Source organism: Salvelinus namaycush, chromosome 27 (assembly GCF_016432855.1).
Source record: "Salvelinus namaycush isolate Seneca chromosome 27, SaNama_1.0, whole genome shotgun sequence".
Taxonomy (NCBI): domain Eukaryota; kingdom Metazoa; phylum Chordata; class Actinopteri; order Salmoniformes; family Salmonidae; genus Salvelinus; species Salvelinus namaycush.
The window spans coordinates 4,894,796-4,912,143 of record NC_052333.1 but is presented as its reverse complement, the minus strand read 5'-3'; the positions used below and the strand labels follow the sequence as shown (position 1 = coordinate 4,912,143).

At 42.6% G+C, this 17,348-nt stretch overlaps 1 protein-coding gene across 1 annotated transcript; it reads left to right on the top strand.

The window, feature by feature from the left end:
• The first annotated feature begins 910 nt into the window (after positions 1-910).
• On the top strand, positions 911-15,337 carry LOC120022767 (endoribonuclease ZC3H12A-like). Its single transcript, XM_038966761.1, has 6 exons — positions 911-993; positions 4,385-4,970; positions 7,624-7,763; positions 11,167-11,401; positions 12,707-12,807; positions 12,921-15,337. The coding sequence occupies exons 2-6, from the start codon at positions 4,420-4,422 to the stop codon at positions 14,039-14,041; spliced, it is 2,148 nt and encodes a 715-aa protein (XP_038822689.1). The 5' UTR covers positions 911-993; positions 4,385-4,419; the 3' UTR covers positions 14,042-15,337.
• Positions 15,338-17,348: the final 2,011 nt, after the last annotated feature.

The following is a 17,348-nucleotide window of genomic DNA, read 5'->3' as shown; positions in this document are numbered from 1 at the left end:
GAACACGGGCTGGCTGGGCTGGGTCAAAGTTTCTACAAACAATGAGTTGGCCTTTATCCTCCTGTTATGGTGTAGGAAAATGTAGAGTAGTTATGTTCCAGCATTGTCAATGGAATCTCAAATGCATATTTCCTTATTTTGATTATGGACCATACAATGGCTCTATAGGCGGTAGATAATAGACAGTGCACTATAATAGTATTTATGACAGTGTAAAGCTCACCAAGATTACCAGCCTTTTTCCCCTTGATGTCATCAACAACCCTTAGAAAATAAGGTCCGTCCATTGGCAGAAATCTATACAGAAAATAATAAGAAACTGCTGATTCACTAGGAACTATATGATGTGGCTCAAAAATGTAATTAAAATAAATACAAATGTTTTATGGTACAATCCTAGGCCTTAGACTACAAAAATATTCTATTCAGTAGGCTAGGCAGTAGCAATAATAGCTATTAGGAGCATTGATTTCTACCAGAGACTATCATACCATCGTCTATCAGTTGATAATAATATAGTTGCACTTGAAACTTGTTTGTAAAAGGTTTTGAAAAAACGGTTTAGTTAGCTGGTCAATTACTGATTTGGGTTACCGAGAGGCGCAGCGGTCTAAGGTACTGCATCTCCGTGCAAGAGGCATCACTATAGTACCTGGTTCGAATCCAGGCTGTATAACATCTGGCCGTGATTTAAAGTTCTATATAATCGGAGCCCGGGTTTGGCCGCCCTAGGCCATCATATAAATGGACTTTTACCTAGTACATTTTCATGATCAACTGCTGTTGGCCTGTTTCCTTACCTCAAGAAAGGAAGACGGGGAAAACCCCTCTAGTCCTCGTGCGGAGTAGACGCGTGTGACGTCATCGGCTGAAATAGTTGCGTGTGTAGCGGACTGTCCACACTGACACTGCTCACAGAGAGAGAGACATTTCACATGGATAGCAGCACGCACATTGCATTCAATCTTGAAACTGTTGGGCTATAAAATACTGGTAAGTAACTACTTTGACGGGCTAACTTTGTTTCTTATTTGGCAACATGTTGATTGATTACGGTGTCAAAACTTCAGGAAGTTAGACTATATGTTAAGGTTTTCCGAAACGCACTAAATTGCGGAACAAATCAAAGAAGGATAACTCGGGTTGATACTCATAGGCTACATTTAACATCTCGTCGACAAATTTCTGGGAATGAACACCGGCAATTTATTTAATTTCATTTAAATACTCGAGTGGTCGACAATATACATTTAGGCTATTGATACAGTAAACCAACGGGTCATTCCTAGGCCTACTGTACGTTGCCTTTTGGACCTCATAACTTTAGGTGGGGACAAATTACGTTTCACTTTCAGAAAAACATATTGGTCAAGCTCAGGCATTTAAATCCCCTGTTAGGGAAACACATGACTACTCAATAAATAATGTTATCCATTGAACAGGAGTGTAGCCTATTAGTAGCTAGCAGGTAGGCTAGTGGTTAGAGCGGTGGGCCACTAACCGAAAGGTTGGTTGAAAACAAATTCTGACCCCTAGCGCTAAGAGGTTATTAATTAAGAACAAATTCAAAAAACCTTTCAGTTACTAGTCCAACGCTCTAACCACTAGGCTACATGCCACCCCATGTAGAGTAACTTAGGGTAGGGTTCCCCAATAGGTGGCGCATGGCTGATTTTATGTTTCGTTGTTGGACATAAACGACTGTAAAATCACTAGGATAATAGCTCAAAGGGATTTTAATTGAGGAAATCCCACACATATATAGAAAGGCATATGTGATCATATCCCAATATAATCAAGTTTTAAATTGATTATGTTTTTGTCAAATACTGTATCTGTTTGGGATTCTTGCGGTCAATTTGCAGTGTACAATATAATTATATCTATGTCACAGCCCCCGACCATCTGCTTAAGAAAGAATTGGCCCACGGCTGAATATAGACGTTTGTTTATTCCACGTGTAACTCTGTGTTGTTGTTTGAATCGCACTGCTTTGCTTTATCTTGGCCAGGTCGCAGTTGTAAATGAGAACTTGTTCTCAACTGGCCTACCCTGGTTAAATAAAGGTGAAATAAATAAAACATTAAAAATAAAAAAATGAATGTAATTGGCGACCCCCGGCCAAAGGGCTGTTAAACTAGTGGTCCCCTGTAGCTTAGTTGATAGAACTTGGTGCTTACAATGCCAGGATAGTGGGTTTGTTTCCCGGAACCACCTGTATGTAAAATGTGTGCATGCATGACTTTAAGTCGCTTTGGATAAAAGCGTCAGCTAAATGACATGTATTATATTATTGGGGGCCATAGGCAAGATCTGGTTGGGGGGCCCCCCACCTCGTGGCACAACATTCTAGAGACTGCAATTTTCTGCAATTCTACACATATTGCCGTGAGGTGGAGAGACTTTTATTTTTTATTTTTTTTTACAGCTAATTTCCTGCAATTCTATCCATTTTGCCATGACTAATACCATGTTAATATGATATCTGAGTGAGAATGGAGGCCCTCTGGAGGTCAGGGCCCCCGTGCCCGGTCGTTGTTTGGCCGTGATTACTACAAGTTTAAAAATGGCTGATTCACAACCAAATTTCGAAATTGCACTTGGTGTATTCTAATATTGGTAATTTCTATGTAAAAGGACCCATGAGCACCAACACGTGAAGTTTATAGGAGCGTGTAAAATTGGGTGTCAAATAAAATTAAAGAGTCTATTTTTATTTATTAAACCATCAATATATTTTTCAACCATTTTCCATCCTTAAAATGAGGAATAAGCTAAAGCTTTGATTTCTGGTCAAACAGATGGAAAAGGGGTCTTAGAAAATATCTACCAGAAAAAGAACAATTTCTGCAATTGAATTGGCTACAATGGGAAATCATAGTCGTTACAAACCCCAGTTGGGTTCACAATTTTGGACAGCACAGCACAGTAGAGTACACTAGAGTTGAGTACACTATAATGTAATGTACTGTACTGAACTATACTCTATTGTAATGTACTCGACTGTACTCTACTCTACTGTACTCGACTGTACTCTACTCTACTGTACTCTACACTGTACTCTACTGTACTCAACACTGAACTCTACTCAACTGTACTCTACTGTACTCGACTGTACTCGACACTGAACTTTACTGTACTCGACTGAACTCGATTGTACTCGACTGTACTCAACTGTACTCAACTGTACTCAACTGTACTCAACACTGAACTCTACTGTACTCGGCTGTACTCGGCTGTACTCTACACAGAAATCTACTTTACTATACTGTTCTCTACATTACTCTACAGAGCTGTACTGTACTCTACTGTACTGTACTCTACAGAGCATTACTGTGCTGTACTTTGATGTCTAAACTTGTGAAACATAGATGTATATTGGTTCAGATTTGGTACGGTCCGGACCAAGGAAATTTGTTCTTTTTGGGGGCAGAGCTCATTAAAATAATAGCCCATGTCTAGAATAATACCCAAATATGCAAAGGAGGATAATGCATATTTATACCTTTATGTAATAGGTACATCACCATGAAGAGAATGACATTAATATCCATAGTTATGTATTTCTGTGTAGTACAGATCAGGTACCAATGATGAAATTACGTTACTGCAATTCTGTTACTGGGTGTAAATCCACCTCACTCTAGTGGAATAAGCAAAATAGATTTTTTCAAAGTCTGTGTGTCATGTCATAGCTGATACCCCATTCTTTCTGCAGACATTTTGGAATTGCCCTAGTCTTACTCTCAATAGTAAGTCGGGACCCTGACTGAGTTCCAAAAAAATTAAATATATACAGTACCTGTCAAAAGTTTTAGAACCTACTCATTCAAGGGTTTTTCTTTATTTTTACTATTTTCTACATTGTAGAATAATAGTGAAGACATCAAAACTATGAAATAACACATATGGAATCATGTAGTAACCAAATAAGTGTTAAACAAATCAAAATATATTCTATATTTGAGATTCTTCAAAGTAGCCACCCTTTGCCTTGATGATAGCTTTGCACACTCAATGTCAGTACTAACATTTACATTTTAGTAATTTAGCATACGCTCTCATCTAGAGCTACTTGCAGTTAGGTGAGACAACCACATATCACAGTCATAACAAGTACATTTTCCCTCAATAAAGTAGTTATCAGAAAGTTCTGTTCTACTAAAGTAAGATGTGATCTGTTTTCAGACAGCAAGAAAATGATTGTAGTGTTGATATGATGACAAACTGAATTGTAGTCTACTGGTGTATGTACTGTAGAGCTGATGTGTGTTTATTTTCAACCCTTTTCTTAGTATTATGACAGGTTTTTGGGGAAACCTCAAACTTTTAAATAGCCCTTTTTCACACACCCACAACAATGATGACATCCTTTTTTAAACAGGTGTCATATATGAGACCTGCCTGAAAGAGAGAGAGATGAAGATTGGTGCTATCTCAACGCTGAGCCCGGTCAAAGATGTCTTACCATGGAAAGAGTTCTCCCACACAGCCCGTCTGAGCCCCACAGAGCCCCACGACACAGTTGGATGGCTGTCCACTCTGCCTGCCCTTCACAATCATCATCCACCCTATCCCATCTGTGAGAGAATGCACCCCAGTGGTACCCAATGCTCTGCCCTGGAGGAGAGCAGCAAGACCCCCACAGAACCTGGAGAGGCTCAGCTGGACTTCTACCTTAAACTGGGCTACTCCCCAGCGCAGGTCTGGACCGTGTTGCAGAAGTTTGGCCTGAACACAGACACTAACAGGGTTCTGGGGGAGCTGGTGCGGACGGGAGCCAGCCCAGAAGGGATTGAGAAGAAGCGGGAGAAGGAGGGAGCCCCATCTACCATGTCTATCCAGGTGGCCCGAGGGGAGACCCTCAGTAACCTGCCCCTCACCCCTCCACCCAGCCGGGGTGATGTACCCAGTGAGGAGGGAGATGCCCTGAGACCCATAGTGATCGATGGGAGCAACGTGGCTATGAGGTGAGCACAGAGTTTTACTAGTTTGAAGTTTTCCCCTCCCCACTCACCACTCCCAAACATTGCTAGAAAAATTATTGGTTGAGAAATAGTTTTTATCAATGAATATGTGTGTCCATTTTAAGGGAAAACTATCACAGTAAGGTACTTAATTGTTACCCAGAAATTATTTAGTATTGATATAAAAGGCATACTGCCTTCAACGGGCTCCAGAGTGGCGCAGTGGTCTAGGGTACTGTATCTCAGTGCTAGAGGTGTCACTACAGACCCTGGTTCGATTCCATGGCTGTATCACAACCACCCGTGATTGGGAGTCCCGTGTGGCGCCGCACAATTGGCCCAGCATCGTCCGGGGTAGGCAGTCATTGTAAATAAGAATGAGTTCTTAACTGACTTGCCTAGTTCAATAAAGATGTAATAAAACAGATTATGTTCATGGGAAAAAGGGAGCTACAGGTTTGACCAGCCTTCATCATATCTCTCTCCAGTAGTTGTAGTTAAGTGTTTCTAGGAGCTTGTGGTTTGGCAAAAATCCCGTAAAGAAGGTGCTGTGCCAGAGGAATTCCCTGTCTTCAAGAACAGATGATTTCCTTATTGCGTGAAACTCCTACCCATACTTCTCTAGATTTACTCTTACCCTAACCCATCATAATTACTTCTCTAGATTTACTCCTACCCTAACCCATCATAATTAGGATCTAGCTAGCTCCAGCCTTAACCCCTCATAATTAGGATCTAGCTAACTCCAGCCCTAACCCATCATAATTAGGATCTAGCTAACTCCAGCCCTAACCCATCATAATTAGGATCTAGCTAACTCCAGCCCTAACCCATCATAATTACTTCTCTAGCTAACTCCAGCCCTAACCCATCATAATTAGGATCTAGCTAACTCCAGCCCTAACCCATCATAATTAGGATCTAGCTAACTCCAGCCCTAACCCATCATAATTAGGATCTAGCTAACTCCAGCCCTAACCCCTCATAATTAGGATCTAGCTAACTCCAGCCCTAACCCCTCATAATTAGGATCTAGCTAACTCCAGCCCTAACCCATCATAATTAGGATCTAGCTAACTCCAGCCCTAACCCATTATAATTAGGATCTAGCTAACTCCAGCCCTAACCCATCATAATTAGGATCTAGCTAACTCCAGCCCTAACCCATCATAATTAGGATCTAGCTAACTCCAGCCCTAACCCATTATAATTAGGATCTAGCTAACTCCAGCCCTAACCCATTATAATTAGGATCTAGCTAACTCCAGCCCTAACCCATCATAATTAGGATCTAGCTAACTCCAGCCCTAACCCATCATAATTAGGATCTAGATAAACTCCAGCCCTAACCCATTTTAATTAGGATCTAGCTAACTCCAGCCCTAACCCATTATAATTAGGATCTAGCTAACTCCAGCCCTAACCCATCATAATTAGGATCTAGCTAACTCCAGCCCTAACCCATCATAATTAGGATCTAGATAAACTCCAGCCCTAACCCATTTTAATTAGGATCTAGCTAACTCCAGCCCTAACCCATCATAATTAGGATCTAGCTAACTCCAGCCCTAACCCATCATAATTAGGATCTAACTAGAAGTCGGGAATGGTAACACTGTTTCAGCCCTGCTTTTATGTCTGTGGTTTCAGCACTCAACACTCCACCAGCCACTCAGTCAGGTGTCACTGTTAGCCTATGGGAAGCCTCAACCTTTTCTCCCACACCCCCGTCACTCCCCCTTCTGCTGCTCCTCTGCCTCCTTTGGCCTTCTGCCCATTTTGATACAACATTTGTACAGGCACGTCTCTCCCTCATTGCTCTGACATGCAAATGTGAGCATGCAAATCAGTGCACAGTGCAACAGAAACAGGCCTGACTGCATTTTATGCCGTGCCTGCCCTACTGGACATACACCAGAAAATTAGCTCAAAGTGATTTTAATTTTGAAAATGTGTTCCAAAGTATTCCCACGCATAATAGAGAGATATATGATCGTATACAAATGTAAGCACGGTTTGAATTATTATGTTTTACTCAAATATTATATCTGTTTGGGTTTCTTGCAGTCAATTCGCGGCCCACAAATGATTTGTAATTATGTTCCGGCCCTCTGACCATCCACTCAGCTGAATCTAGTTGATGATCCCTGGTCTAGATTCTAGTAATAGTCCTACTGTACCTAGTTGGTAGATGGTCTACTGTGAGAACAGGGATCGTTTGATTTGTGTATACACAGTTAAAACATTTGCATTGCAAATGCTGTGATATTGTGTGTACATGTAGCTAAGTGCTTTCACCTGAAAAATAACTGTTGTAGTAATCGCGGGCCCTCCCTCTCCAAATGTGTCTATTGATATAGCTCTTGAGGTACAGTATGCGTTCCAAATGGCACCCTCTCCCTATGAAGTGCACTTCTTTTGACTAGGGCCCATAGGGTACCAATTGGGACACAAGCCAATGAGTCAGCGTAGGAGGAATATTTCCTTACCCTTACCACACAGGTAAGTCATTGTGAATGGGATTGGCTTGCTTGCTCAACAATACTTATTTATATTGCCTTTCTGTTGTAGCCTCGGAATCAAGGAAGTGTGCAAGGAATGTTGTGATTGGCTTGCTTGCTAAACAATATTTATTTCTATTGCCTTTCTGTTGTAGCCACGGGAACAAGGAAATGTTTTCCTGCCTGGGAATCCAGCTGGCGGTTAACTTCTTCCTGGACAGAGGTCATACTGACATCACCGTGTTTGTTCCCTCATGGAGGAAGGAGCAGCCTAGACCAGATGTCCTCATCACAGGTAAGATGTCGGGAATACACTGCCCTGCACGAGGCCCGATGTCTACTTCCTCGTCTGTATCTCAGCCCTCATTGTATGATATACAGTCTTCTCTGTATCACACAACAGCCCTCATTGTATTGAATACAGTTTCCTCCTCAAGCCATCCCACTGGGCACAGACGTCATTTCAACCTTTAGTTTTGATTTGGTTGAGTTGTCAACTAACGTGAATTTATCGTGAAATCAACAAAAAAATGTCACCATGTCATTGGATTTGGGTTTAAAGTTGGGTAAAATAAAAAAGAAATATGACGTTTTGCGAATTTGATCCGTTTTCCATGTCGATTCAACATCCTCACATAAATGATTTTGTTGAATTGACGTGGAAACAATGTTGATTCAACCTGTTTTTGCCCACTGGGATAAAGTTGGGCGGACATTTGTTTCAGACACAATGGAACATTGAGTTTCTATGTTATTTTAAATCAGAGATGGCATATAGAGTAAATTTAAGCAATAACGCGTGAAGGGGTGTGGTATATGGCCAATATACCACACTTAGGGCTCTTCTTATGCACAACGCATCGCGGAGTTGTATATTGGCCATATACCACTATCCCCAAGATGCCTTATTGCTATTATAAACTGGTTAATTGGTTAACGTAAATAGAAGAGTAAAAATACATGTTTTGTCATACCCGTGGTATATGGTCTGATATACCCTGGCTTTCAGCCAATCAGCATTCAGGGCTCGAACCACCTAGTTTCTAATATGTAATACGCTATGTGATATGCTGACTTCAGGAAATATGCATACAAGCACAATGTTTGAGTAGAGAGCGTGTCTCTTTTGATCATGTGTGAGCAAGAAACAGTTTGGCATATGGACTTGTTTGGCTTTTGCCAGTTGCTGAACTTGAGATCAGATCAGGGGTCAAAGTGATGCAACTCCACAACTCTGGGAAGTGAGAGCAGTGGAGAGCAGGAGGGGAAAACCCAACACGGATATTTTTTGTTTCACTACGTCTCTCGTTCAGCTGATTAAACCAGGGACTTTTATCAGCGCATTTATCACTTCCTGCAGTAGCATGTAAAAACAGTCTTCTCATGGTGAGCTTGGCTGACCTAGTTACTGTCAATTATTTTTTAAATTTGTTAAAATTTTATTTTACATTAATTTAACTAGGCAAGTCAGTTAAGAACAAATTCTTATTTTCAATGACAGCCTAGGAACAGTGGGTTAACTGCCTTGTTCAGGGGCCGAATTACAGATTTGTACCTTGTCAGCTCGGGGATTAGATCTTGCAACCTTTCGGTTACTAGTCCAAAGCTCTAACCACTAGGCCTTCACTGGTCCAAAAAGTTGTACCCATTCCTAAATGAGCCTGGGGCATCCCCATCTGGACCCGATATGCATAAATATTTTTTTTGTAAATATAGAGACCCATTTCAAACGGGCCCGATGATAACTGGACCCGTTCTGTATAGACCTGATCGGATCCAGACCCGATTCGAGTTAGGGAAGCAGACAAGTTATTTTATAAGCTACTAAAAGCGTGAGGGAGAGGAGGTAGCGAGCCTCTGGCAGTGCTGTGTGTATAGGCTACTGTGAGTGTAAGAGGAGGTAGAGAGCCTCTGGCAGTGCTGTGTGTATAGGCTACTGTGAGTGTAAGAGGAGGTAGAGAGCCTCTGGCAGTGCTGTGTGAATAGGCTACTGTGAGTGTAAGAGGAGGTAGAGAGCCTCTGGCAGTGCTGTGTGTATAGGCTACTGTGAGTGTAAGAGGAGGTAGAGAGCCTCTGGCAGTGCTGTGTGTATAGGCTACTGTGAGTGTAAGAGGAGGTAGAGAGCCTCTGGCAGTGCTGTGTGTATAGGCTACTGTGAGTGTAAGAGGAGGTAGAGAGCCTCTGGCAGTGCTGTGTGAATAGGCTACTGTGAGTGTAAGAGGAGGTAGAGAGCCTCTGGCAGTGCTGTGTGAATTGGCTACTGTGAGTGTAAGAGGAGGTAGAGAGCCTCTGGCAGTGCTGTGTGTATAGGCTACTGTGAGTGTAAGAGGAGTTAGAGAGCCTCTGGCAGTGCTGTGTGTATAGGCTACTGTGAGTGTAAGAGGAGGTAGAGAGCCTCTGGCAGTGCTGTGTGAATTGGCTACTGTGAGTGTAAGAGGAGGTAGAGAGCCTCTGGCAGTGCTGTGTGTATAGGCTACTGTGAGTGTAAGAGGAGGTAGAGAGCCTCTGGCAGTGCTGTGTGTATAGGCTACTGTGAGTGTCAGCAAGTGACATGGGAACAGGGAGGAGGGAGGGAGAGACGAGAAGCAGCAACCAACCAAGTCGACTCGCGTTATAGTAGACTAATAGCTGCCATAGATAGCTAGGTTCTATATCATCCAATATGATTACGTAGTACCTGTCTTGACTGCATCAAACTGGGAGAAGCTAGTTAAGCTAGCTAGCTAGGCTAATTGAGGCAGCATGCGCTCTCATCCTACACAGTTGCAACTCCATTGAGAATATAAAGTAGCAGCCTACCTGTAGGCTCTTGGTCGTTGTAGCCTGTCCTCCTTTAACTTTTAATTCCGTCATTTTAATTCCGTCTTCCATTGATTAGATATCTCCTAACTTTTGCGCCACACAGAGGCTCTATGACTGTAGCTTATTGCCGCTTTGATGACTTATGATTGGCCAACAACAAGCTACACGCGCCACTCCTGTGAAAAGCAAGGAGCAGTAGCATAAATTATACAATTTCTCTCTCTTTTGCAGCACTCGCGTTCGGATCTGTATGTGTCCTTCCGGACAAGTCAGTTAAAATTACACATACCCGAGGCCTGTTGCAATCATATCAGATACGACCCAGACCCATTACATTATTTAGAATTATGGATCCGGACTCACTCGCTTCCCGGATCGGGTCTTGCGTATTTGGGTACAGGTGGATCCGTGAAGACCTCTTAAGTACATTTTTCTCATGTCTTATCCATTGCCAAGAGCCGGTTAGAGCCTGTAGGCTCAACGTTAATATGATGGATAGATTTTAATTGAGTTAACCTCATATTTTAAATATTTTACTTTATCTAAAGCTTAATTAAACTTTATCGAACTTTATCCATGTGTGCCAAATGTCATATAAACGTTGAGCCTACACGCTATAGCCGGCTCGCTATCAGAGCCTTTTAGTTGCTCGAGTTCCCAAAAAGTTTGGCAACAAAATATGACAATATGAGAGGTAGAATGTGAGAGGTAGAATGTGAGTGATAAAGTAAAGTGTGCTAAACAAGTTGTGAAATCTGTTTCCCAGAAACAATCCTTTTACATACAGACCAGGATTAGGGGTGGTTAATGCATAATTAATCTCTTAAATAATACTTCATTGATGATTAACTAATTGAATGGTTATCTAATGTTAGTATTTTTCTCTGTTTCTAAAGATCAACACATTTTGCGTGAGCTGGAGAGGAAGAAGATCGTGGTGTTCACCCCTTCGAGGCGGGTAGCAGGCAAACGGGTGGTCTGCTATGACGATCGCTTCATCGTCAAGCTGGCGCATGAGACCGCCGGCATCATCGTGTCCAACGACACCTACCGTGACCTTCAGGGCGAGAGGCAGGACTGGAAGCGTTTCATTGAGGAGAGGCTACTCATGTACTCCTTCGTCAATGACAAGTAAGTCTTGTGGTAGCTTACTATTAACCTTGAAATACACACAGTGGACAAATAACTAATGTTTTAACTAATAGGTGGTTACAGTGGACAAATAAGTCATGTTTTAACTAATAGGTGGTTACAGTGGACAAATAAGTCATGTTTTAACTAATAGGTGGTTACAGTGGACAAATAAGTCATGTTTTAACTAGTAGTTGGTTACAAATCAAATCAAAGTTTATTTGTCACGTGCGCTGAATACAACAGGTGTAGGTAGACCTTACAGTGAAATGCTTACTTACAGGCTCTAACCAACAGTGCAAAAAAGGTATTTGGTGAACAATAGATAAGTAAAGAAATAAAAACAACAGTAAAAAGACAGGCTATATACAGTAGAGAGGCTATATACAGTAGAGAGGCTATATACAGTAGCGAGGCTATATACAGTAGCGAGGCTATATACAGTAGCGAGGCTATATACAGTGGAGAGGCTATATACAGTAGCGAGGCTATATACAGTAGCGAGGCTATATACAGTAGCGAGGCTATATACAGTAGCGAGGCTATATACAGACACCGGTTAGTCGGGCTGATTGAGGTAGTATGTACATGTAGATATGGTTAAAGTGACTATGCATATATGATGAACAGAGAGTAGCAGTATCGTAAAAGAGGGGTTGGCTGGTGGTGGGTGGCAGGACACAATGCAGAGAGCCCGGTTAGCCACTGTGCGGGAGCACTGGTTGGTCGGCCCAATTGAGGTAGTATGTACATGAATGTATGGTTAAAGTGACTATGCATATATGATAAACAGAGAGTAGCAGCAGCGTAAAAGAGGGGTTGGGGGGGGGGGGGGGGGGGGGGGCACACAATGCAAATAGTCCGGGTAGCCATTTGATTACCTGTTCAGGAGTCTTATGGCTTGGGGGTAAAAACTGTTGATAAGCCTTTTTGTCCTAGACTTGGCACTCCGGTACCGCTTGCCATGCGGTAGTAGAGAGAACAGTCATCTCCTTTGTCTTGGTTACGTTGAGGGATAGGTTGTTATTCTGGCACCACCCGGCCAGGTCTCTGTGGACAAATAACTAATGTTTTAACTATAGGTGGTTACAGTGGACAAATAACTAATGTTTTAACTAATAGCTAATATATGGTTACAGTTCTACAAATATCATGAATAAGCCATTGCTTGGTCGTATAACTTGTAAATATTTTATACTTATAAATCTGTATAACTGCACAATTGATGTTTTGTAAATGATGCATTATTGTTCAGTGTAGCCACAGTGTAGTGGGAATCTAAACTCCACTCCCCCCCTATCTCAGGTTCATGCCCCCTGATGACCCTCTGGGTCGCCATGGTCCCACCCTGGAGAACTTTCTACTGAAGGTTCCTCGGTTACCACGGAAACAGCCGTGCCCTTATGGTGAGGTCATATTGACAAACTGACACCAATACTGTAATGGATGTAATAAATGTACTGTATGTGCTGAAACTCAACGGTACTAATGAACTCTTGTTTACATTTCATCAATCCAGGAAGGAAATGCACTTACGGGATGAAGTGTAAATTCTACCACCCGGAACGAGCCAACCAATCCCGTTGCTCTCTGGCTGACGAGCTGCGGAAGAAGGCCAAGCTATCTTTATCGGAACATAAACACCCCACCGCAGGTGCTGGACCTGCGTATGGCCTTTCTCTGGAGGAGGGGATGGCTCAGAAACTGCCTCTAGAACAGAGGAATGGCTCCCTGAAGAAAGGCCACATCAGTGAGAATGTGCTTCTGATCAAGGGAAGCCATCATTCCAGCCGGAGGTCCCCAACTAAGAAGGACAAGGCCAACCGACACTTCATGACCGATCTGGACTCGGCCATGCCCAATGGCTCTCACTCCCCGACAGACCTGGACTCGGCCCTGCCCAGTGGCTCTCACTCCCCGACAGACCTGGACTCGGCCCTGCCCAGTGGCTCTCAGGAGCGGCTAGATTCTGGTCTTGGCTCCTTCGAGAGCCAGGTGTCTGACCCCTCCAGGGACCACTGTGACCGTTATGGGAAGGCTGGGTACAGGAACTGCCTGTCCCCCCCCGGTATGAGACAACAAATCTATTCCCTGCCTAGCAACCTGCCTTCTAGCTGCAGCTCTCATTCTGCTCAGCCTTTACTGGGCCCCAGCGCAGGATACCAACAACATCGCAGCAGGGGCCCAGCCAGCACCCACAACAACACCCACAGCCCACATCACAGCATGGGCCCAGGCAGCACCTACCACCCAGGCAAGATAACCTACAGCCCCCCCTATTACATCAGCTATGGGGCACCGATATATCCAGTTGGGAAGCATCAGTACAGGTACCCCAATGACTTCCAACAGGAGAGCAGGGCCCACCCTCCACAGCAGACCTACTGGTCCGATCCGTTCGGGACTTATCCTCAGACTCTATTTAGCACTGCTCAAGTAGAGAAGCAGAGACACTGGCTCCTCCCTCGGACACAGCCCCACCCCCACGGGGAGGGCAGGGAGAGAGAGGAGGTCAGGAAGAAGCTGCTGGCTATCTTTAACGGCTGTCTGGTGGACAAGGTCATGGGCATGTTTCCCCAGCTCATAGACCCACAGAGATTGGCTGCTGAGATCCTCACCCTGCAGTCTCAGGGCCTGTGATTGGCTCGTTGCTCTGGTATGGTGGGGACTGGGAATTGTAGTTGCTTTCAATTGAAAGAATCTCTTGTGAAAAACTGCAAGCTACTGTAAAGATCTGTGTTGTGTCCAAGGTTTTGTAGTGTTTTCCACTTTGGGGAAACATTGATCTTCCTACTGTATGTGCTCTGCCCAATGTGTTCTTGCCATGTGTTTCAGGGCCTAGGTTGCTTATAGTGCTTCTGATTAGCGTGAAACCTGAGGCAATGGATTGTTGATGCAAATTGCATCTTTTGGGAAAAAATTATTATTTATAGACTCTTGAATGTATTTTGATGGGAAAATGTAATGTATTTGAGAAACAATATTCTTACAGTATTTTTATATTTTTGTTTCACCTTTATTTAACCAGGTAGGCCAGTTGAGAACAAGTTCTCATTTACAACTGCAACCTGGCCAAGATAAATCAAAGCAGTGTGACAAAAACAACAACACAGAGTTACATATAAACAAACGTACAGTCAAATAACACAATAGAAAAATCGATGTATGCATTTACATATGTATGATGTAGTGTTCTGAGGCCTATGTATCAAGATGAGTTATAGCATAACGAGTTTTATTGGCACTGTGTGCCATTATGTTGGGTCTCAGCTAACTATCTAGCTAGTACGCTAGTGAAGTAGATGCCCTATGGGTCTTGTTTCTTTGAAGAACATTAAAGCTGGAATCCATACTTGGTGATACAGCCACGTCCGTTTGAGACATTACAACAACAAAGATTTGACTTCAAACAACCAACACAGTTTTCCCCCCCCCTCAGACATAGAATCAACAGAATATGTGTTGTGTTTTCCAGACGTTCCTCTCTTTCTTCAACCAAACGACAACAATAACAGTGGTGCTGTTTCACCTTATGCAGATTCCAGTTGTAATGTTCTGAGCAGAACAACATATGGATTTTTTTTATGATAAAAATACATTTTAAGTAGTACAAAAAACATACACAAATATATCTAAAGTCTAAAAAATAAAATACAAATATTTACAGTCAGAAGTAGAAGAGTAGAAAGACGTTGTGATTTTTCCTTTGCCACTATCTAATAAATAATAATAGAAAATGATAATAATAAAACATTTTTTAAATCTACTTGTGCAGCAATGAGAGAACAGTGTATAATTCCAGATCATTGATTTGTGACCGGTTTAGTTCCCTACTGTGAGCTTTTGTTTCTTCTTTTCTTCAGTGTACATGGAATTGTGGGATACAGTCAATTTAATAATTTCAGTGTTTATGCAAACATTTTAAATAAAACAAAAATATATTTAAAGGTTTGTGAATCTTGCTGTTTTTGACATATGGATTTTCACAATATACAGAATATACGAAATCGCCTTGTTTTTATAACTACAGTAATGCCGGGATTCAACACGAGGTGCGTTATAGAGCGATTGACATTTTAAGGTATCTGCAGCGCTTACCCTGAATGCGATCTCAACAAACACGGGGACATTTCCTTTATACTGCCTTGTTGACAACGCTCTACAACACCACTTGGATTGAATCCTGCCTAATTATTTTTTGATAGGACCACAACATGTTGTGATTTTAATAGCTTAAAGGCTTCTACACACCTATCCAACCACAGACAATCCAACTTGGATAGGTATGAACAAAACCTTAAAAAAGGGGCAATCTGCAATTGCTACATGTATTTTTGCTAAATTTATCATATGTACCCATTGATTCTTTAAGACTATAAATCAGAACTGCTTCATGAGCTTAGTTCAACTGTCGTACCCCATCAGAACCCCCAAAATATAAGCTTGTTTTACTCCAATGTTTTTAAACAAAGTAAATGTAAAAAAACACTATATAGCCTCAAAACATGGTTAAAACTATACTTTGTATATCATGGATGGTCAGTCCTTGCATCCATAGCTCAGTCTATGAATTTGAGAGTGGTTACATTTCTCCAGCCCCATCCCTCAGCTTTTTACCAAAACGGGTGGCGCAAAAAAACGCTTTGTTATTGTTTCACCTGCTGATTGCCCCTTTAAGAGGCACATGCCGCATCCGCACATACAGTTCATCGTTATATAAAGTGTTGTTATTGTACTGTTACAAAAGCTGAACCTGTGTCTCGTCTGCACAAGTGAATTCCTCTGTCACTCAATTTTAACACGATCACATGTCTGAAAGAAGCTTGCTCAGACACGATACTCATAAACATTCCATTGTGGAGAAATACGTTTTTATTTGCACTGGTCGTAAAACGTGGTGTTCTTGCTCTAGGCTACTTGAGGAAGCACATTACGTACTGTATCTATTGTAAAACTAGGTGTGGTACTCAGAGTACATTACATTGTGTTCTCTTTACAGGTTTCTCCCTTTGACAAGTGACAAGGCATACTAGAGTCATAGGGGTTCACTTAACCTTCAGTTAGCATCACCGTAAAATTTGTCCTTAGCTGACGAGTATACTGTGTCAGTGAACTTTCAGGGCAGGGGCTTGAAAGCACTGACCTGTGAACTCGCCTAAACAGACAGAGAGAGAGAGAGAGAGAGAGAGAAAGAGAGAGGTCTGTGTGAGAGTAAAGTGGTTGTTCTGGAGAAGCGTAAAGGTGAAAGGTGAAAGCATGTCTGCTTTGTCAAGACAATTTAACGCCTGCTCTGAATGGCATTCACAGATTTATTTTTAAAACATGGTCTGAATTACTCATTGACATCTGGTTTTTGAATGCAGAAATAGTTCATAGTGACCAATATTTTAATGTTTTGCAAGTTGTGGCATGATGTCACAAACAGACTGGTACCCAGGCTACCAAGGAGTGGCATGATGGCACAAACAGACTGGTACCCAGGCTACCAAGGAGTGGCATGATGGCACAAACAGACTGGTACCCAGGCTACCAAGGAGTGGCATGATGGCACAAACAGACTGGTGCCCAGGCTACCAAGGAGTGGCATGATGTCACAAACAGACTGGTGCCCAGGCTACCAAGGAGTGGCATGATGTCACAAACAGACTGGTACCCAGGCTACCAAGGAGTGGCATGATGGCACAGACTGGTGCCCAGGCTACCAAGGAGTGGCATGATGTCACAAACAGACTGGTGCCCAGGCTACCAAGGAGTGGCATGATGGCACAAACAGACTGGTACCCAGGCTACCAAGGAGTGGCATGATGGCACAAACAGACTGGTACCCAGGCTACCAAGGAGTGGCATGATGGCACAAACAGACTGGTACCCAGGCTACCTGCCCACATGAGTATGTCAACACCGAAAAGGGCGATGGGTGTGTCAGCCTAGCCATCCTCTCCTAGGC